Source organism: Charadrius vociferus, unplaced genomic scaffold, assembly GCF_000708025.1.
Source record: "Charadrius vociferus isolate BGI_N301 unplaced genomic scaffold, ASM70802v2 scaffold771, whole genome shotgun sequence".
Lineage (NCBI taxonomy): Eukaryota > Metazoa > Chordata > Aves > Charadriiformes > Charadriidae > Charadrius > Charadrius vociferus.
In genome coordinates, this window is record NW_009646855.1 from 23,727 (window position 1) to 29,804 (window position 6,078).

Sequence of the window (6,078 nt, forward strand, 5' to 3'; positions counted from 1 at the left end):
TGGAACTCGATGATCTTCAAGGTCCCTTCCAACCTAAACCATTTTATGATTCTAGGATTCACATATCAGTGTAGAAATACAAACTAATTACGGGAAAAATTTAGTCCAAATATGACCTTGAATAAATTTTATATCATAGAGATGAAAGTGATTTAGGGGTTTTATAAAACAGGAACTGGAAAGTGGTAAGGACAGTTTATTCTTAAGGATGAAGTTGCCTCACCAGATCAGAATAGTCTTTTTTCCAGCATGTTCTCAAAACTGACAGTAACAGTGGTAAAATCATTTTAAAAAAATAAAATAACTATCAACAATTGTTTAAAGCACACAAGTCTATAGGGACAGAAGGGATCCACCCAAGGGTACTGAGGGAGCTGGCAGAAGTGCTCGCCAAGCCGCTTTCCATCATTTATCAGCAGTTCTGGTTAACCGGAGAGGTCCCAATTGACTGGAAGTTAGCAAATGTGAGGCCCATGCACAAGAAGGGCTGGAAGGAGGATCTGAGGAACTATGGGCCTGTCAGTCTAACCTTGGTGCCGGGGAAGGTTATTGAGTAGATCATCTTGAGTGCCATCAAGACGCACATGCAGGACAACCAGGCGATCAGGTCCAGTCAGCATGGGTTTATGAAAGGCAAGTCCTGCTTGACTAACCTGATCTCCTTCTATGACAAGGTGACCTGCTTAGTGGATGAGGGAAAGGCTGTGGATGTTGTCTACCGGGACTTTACTAAACCCTTTGACCTGCTTCCCACAGCATTCTCCTAGAGAAACTGGCTGCTCATGGCTTGGATGGGATTACGCTTAGCTGGGTAAAAAAACTGGCTGGACGGCTGGGCCCAGAGAGTGGTGGTGAATGGAGTTAAATCCAGTTGGTGGTGGGTCACAAGTGGTGTTCCCCAGGGCTCAGTACTCGTGCCAGTTCCCTTTAATATCTTTATCAACAACCTGGACGAGGGGATCGAGTGCACCCTCAGTAAGTTTGCAGAAGACACCAAGTTGCGCAGGAGTGTCGATTTGCTTGAAGGGAGGAAGGCTCTACAGAGGGATCTGGACAGGCTGGACCGATGGGCCAAGGCCAATGGTATGAGGTTCAACAAGGCTAAATGCCAGGTCACAACCCCATGCAGCGCTACAGGCTTGGGGAAGAGTGGCTGGAAAGCTGCCTGGCAGAAAAGGACCTGGGGGTGTTGGTTGACAGCCAGTTGAATATGAGCCAGCAGTGTGCCCAGGTGGCCAAGAAGGCCAACAGCATCCTGGTCTGTATCAGAAATAGCGTGGCCAGCAGGACTAGGGAAGTGATTGTCCTGCTGTACTCAGCATTGAGCCAAATATCTTTAGATTGATTACATAAATGATCAGAAGACATTCCTAACACTGAACCATTTCAGGAAGCATTTGTAAGTCTCACACAGCAAGACTGTCTCATTCTTGGGAAAAAAATCTTAATGGGTAAACTTTAAGGGTGATCTAGTAATTTTATTTCCTCCTATATTTCAAAGCCTGTTTCAGAACTGAACAAATTAGCAAAGCAAACAAACTCTGAAGAATGAAAAACTGCCCCTAAAGCCTTTTTCTTCTGACTTTTAAAAAATAAAGCTTTACATTTACAGTACAGTAAATAAAAATACTGCATCTGTTAACTAGATGTTTCGAAGTTCAGGACAGCAAGAACTTTCTACTAGCAAAACCAGCCAGCCTATCTGTTCAAGGTGTTAACAGTAAACTAGATGTTCCATCCACAAAACACAGATAGCTATTTCTTTTTAAAATACAGAGGTCACAAAATTAAATTATGCTACATGGCACAAAATGTACCAAGAAACCATAGAAATGCTCATGCTACAAAAAGTACCTTCTATTGTGTTTTACCTGAAAATAATCCGGAAAACATTTAGCATAAAAAAAAAAAGAGTATCTGTTCAGAGAAAAAACTCCTAGCTACTCTTATCTGGTCAGTGTAAGGTACTAATTTTCTCTACAGAGATACTGGTCTCATAACTGAGTAAGAAATCTCAGTAACCATCACCACCGCTCAAAAAAAATCCCAGTATGATCTTTTAGTCCAAAATAAAAAACATACTTACCTTTGTTTTGAGCGTGATCTTTTCCTTCTAGATCGGGATTTTGAGCTAGACTGGGATTCTGAACGAGAATGGGAACGAGATCGACCGCCTTTTCTTTCACTGCTCTTTCCAGACTCTGAGAGGAAAAAAAAAACACTTTGCAGCATAAGCTCAGAACATTTCAAGATCCCAGTTAACCAGCTGGCACAAGTGGAATGTACCACACATATAGTGCAAGGGGCCTATGCTTTGCACATCTTCCTTCTTTGCAAATATCCTTCAGAAACATCCAAGAAAGTCATTGCATATACTCATTGACTGCAGCCATCCTGCAGCAGTATACATAAGCCAGACAATTATAAACAGCTAGCTCTGTTATGAATGGGATTTATGTTGCTGCCACAATGCACGAGATTACAACACATTCTCCTCTGGTTATTTATTATAACTACTTTTTTTTTTTTTTTTAAATAACCTCAGAAGAACAGACCAAATTTAGAGGGCATAATTTTGAAAACAAGCATAAAATGTAAATAATAATTAGTACTTTTTATACTTTTAGATATTCCAACCACTGTACAAATATTGAAGTTCTATTCCTCAAACACTGTTGGGGGGAGGAAGGGATGGAGAGAAGGGGGTGAAAAGTTTGATCCAAAAGCCAGGAAGTCAACAGAAAGCTTACCAGTGACCTCAGCAGACTTTGGTTCAGACTCTGAAAGATTATTATTCTGCTAGCGAACAAAACAAAATATAAAGCATTTTCTTTTTAAGTATTTTGAACTTTAAAAGCAACAACATTAAGCATTAATTTAGGACTGACTTCATATTTTTGAAAACATTCAGTGAGCACTATCTGAAAATAAGATATGATGTAATAAAAAGTCAGATTCATTCCACTGATTTGTTGCACGAAGACAATTTTGATTATTTTCTCCCCCCCCCCCCCCCCCGTTGTTCACCTTTGAGTACCCTTTTCCTGTATTTGAAAGTGCTCTTAAAAGCATGTGCCAAGGTATACACAGAACATGTCTGTTAGGTAATGAACATAATATACCTACCTGGCTCAATAGCAGCAGATATGAAAGACTGAGCTTCTCTTACTCTCTTCATCACTTCTTCCAGTTCCTTGGCAGCAGCTTGTGGTGTCATTTCAGGAGGCTTCACTATTGCATTATTAGAGTGATTTATTCTAAATTAATGAAAAATAAAACCTTTAACTCCCAAATTCTTGAAAAGGGAAAATGAAAAACAAATAAGAAAACAACTCAACTTCCACATATGACTAAAAACTTCAAAGTTCAGCAAAACTAGATTTTTTCTAACACTCATCTGTTCTAATTATCTGAAACGTCTGTCTTTTATTGCTTTCAAATCTTACCACTTTTAAATAAATGCAGCACAATATTTCTGTGTTAAGATATTTTCTAGTAGAAGTCTAGAAATCTGTTTCTCTACTTCAGATCAAACCTCTACATTAAGGCTTACTAATTACATACACATCACATATAAAAATTATTTAGTACCAAGGACTTTGCAGATTCTCTCACTGTTATGGCTTTCACTAACTCAAGATTAGATGTAGAAATATTTTACTCAATGCCATCCATATTCTTCTTGGAGAAAGTTATGCCCAACCTTGAAATTGGAATTCATAAAAGTGTTCCAGTTTACAAACAATAGGTTCTTATATTGAAAAAAAATATTAATCACAGCAGCTTTCCTGCACATCAGAGTCATAAATGTATAAGGATACTAAGAAATCTCTCATTTAATATTCATATGGATAATTAATTTCTTACTTCAGTGGCCTGTCTCCAAACATAACTCCATTAAAGGCAAGAGCTCGAGGTACAGAATTTTGGTCTGCAAACTCCACAAAAGCAAATCGTGTTGGTTGTGTCTCATCACCTGCCATTCGTACAAATTTGACTTCTCCAACTTGCTTAAAGAATTCAAGCAGCTGGTCTGCTGTTGTAGTCTAGAAAGAGTCAAAGAGATCAACTGAAGTAAAATATATATAAAAAACCACTTATCCAACATATCACATAATCTAAGAGCTACAGATTTTGGAAAGACATCTAACCATTATTACACAGGTGACATGAATTTGGTAATGTTACACTTTAAGAGAGAAAGGTTTTGTTGGTTTTTTTTTTCTTCCGTTAATCTAAAGAATATACTACAATTTAAAATAGTGCAACCAAAAGCCCTGAAGTCCTAGGTTAAAAAAGCATTTACGCAGGATTTTGCACTTTTCAGGAAACTCATTTGAAATAACTGATGAGGAATTTCCTTATACACCTACATCCAAGCTACTGATTGTGAATTTTGACCAATTAAAAAAAAAAATAAAATCCAGTGTTACAAGAATTTGCTTTTATCTGTTTTTTCTACTAGTTTCCAGCTTGTTATACTTTATTCTGATCAACAGTACTTTTACAGCCTACTATTTATTTTAGCCATCAAAAAAACCCAAATCAAAAACATATTGCCATCAGTCAAAAGCAGTTTCTGCAGTTAATTCAATCAATTGCTGAAAAAAAAAAAAAAATTCTGACAGACCTAACTTTCCTGTCAGAGAAACTCAAACGTATTTATGCTAATTTTGCAACTACCACTATGACAAACCATTCCTTCTTACTGTAATTAAGCAACTGCACAGTGTTGTGTCAGACAATTACCATGACCTCATGACTTCTGAGGCAGTGTGACAAGTAGGTCGAGGGAGGTCATTCTCCCCCTCTACTCGGCACTGGTGAGGCCACAACTGGAATATTGTGTCCAGTTTTGGGCTCCCCAGTTCAAGAGGGACAGGGAACTGCTGGAGACAGTCCAGCAAAGGGCAACCAAGATGATTGAGGGATTGGAGCATCTCCCTTATGAGGAAAGGCTGAGAGAGTTGGGACTCTTTAGCCTGGAGAAGAGAAGGCTGAGGGGAGACCTGATTATTGCTTACAAATATCTAAAGGGTGGGTTGAAGGAGGATGGAGCCAGACTCTTCTCGGTGGTTCCCAGTGACAGGACGAGGGGCAATGGGCACAAGTTGGAACATAGGAAGATCCGTTCCAACACACGGAAAAACTTCTTTACAGTTAGGGTGACAGAGCACTGGAACAGGCTACCCAGGGAGGTTGTGGAGTCCCCTTCTCTGGAGATTTTCAAAACCTGCCTGGATGCAGTCCTGAGTAATGTGCTCTAGGCAATCCTGCTTTAGCAGAGGAGTTGGACTAGATGATCTCTAGAGGTCCCTTCCAACTCTGAAGATTCTGTGATTGTTCAGCTAACACAACCCAGCTGGACATTTGATCAACACATGCAATCATAAGTATATTTCTTGAATTCAGCTACAGTGTGACTTTTGTGGTATCCTGCTAGAATGAATTCCAGAGTCTGGTCTGATCTGATTGGCAAAGGAGTATTCAGAATTTGAAATATCATTAGTAACCAAAAAGAGTATTTTTGTTGTGTTTTGTTTAAATTCCTATTGACATCAACTAACAAAACCTCTTAAAATGTAAGATTATAATTCATAAATTACAATTCTGCATCTTCCATTTGTATTGTCAATAATAAAAACCCCAAAACTACCTGTGAATTCAAGTTTCCAACGTAGACTGTTCTTCTGATTTCATCAATTTTGGATGGGTCCACATTACCCATAATCGGTGGCTGTGGTATTTCTCCCAGTGCCGTAATGTTAGGGTCCAATGCTGCTGCTGGTATCGCCCCCAATGTGCCAAGTGAAACACCAAGCTGGAAAACATGAAAAAAGAATATGCTTTGCAACCAAGCACTGGTGGGAGACAATTGTTAATATTTGCATGCCTTGTGCATTTCTGTAAAAATAAACCTAATCTAATAAAGACAAGACTGTGAACTGTAAGGTCCCAGCTGAGTACCCTATTGGGTTTGCGTGGAAAGGTTTTGGTAGCGGAGGAGGGGGCCAGAAGATGCCAGATGTGAGAAGATGCCAGAAGCTTCCCCTATGCCTGACAGAGCCAGTTACAGCC

General features: G+C 39.2%; 1 protein-coding gene across 1 annotated transcript in view; it reads right to left on the bottom strand.

Moving 5' to 3' along the window:
- The window catches only part of LOC104294649 (splicing regulatory glutamine/lysine-rich protein 1-like), a 38,707-nt gene that overhangs the window by 14,928 nt on the left and 17,701 nt on the right, over positions 1-6,078 (bottom strand). Inside the window, exons 4-7 of the mRNA XM_009894276.1 lie at positions 5,657-5,821; positions 3,868-4,046; positions 3,127-3,257; positions 2,087-2,201 (exon numbers count right to left, since the gene is read on the bottom strand). Of these exons, the coding sequence (XP_009892578.1) occupies positions 2,087-2,201; positions 3,127-3,257; positions 3,868-4,046; positions 5,657-5,821 (590 nt within the window). The remainder of the gene's footprint in view (positions 1-2,086; positions 2,202-3,126; positions 3,258-3,867; positions 4,047-5,656; positions 5,822-6,078) is intronic.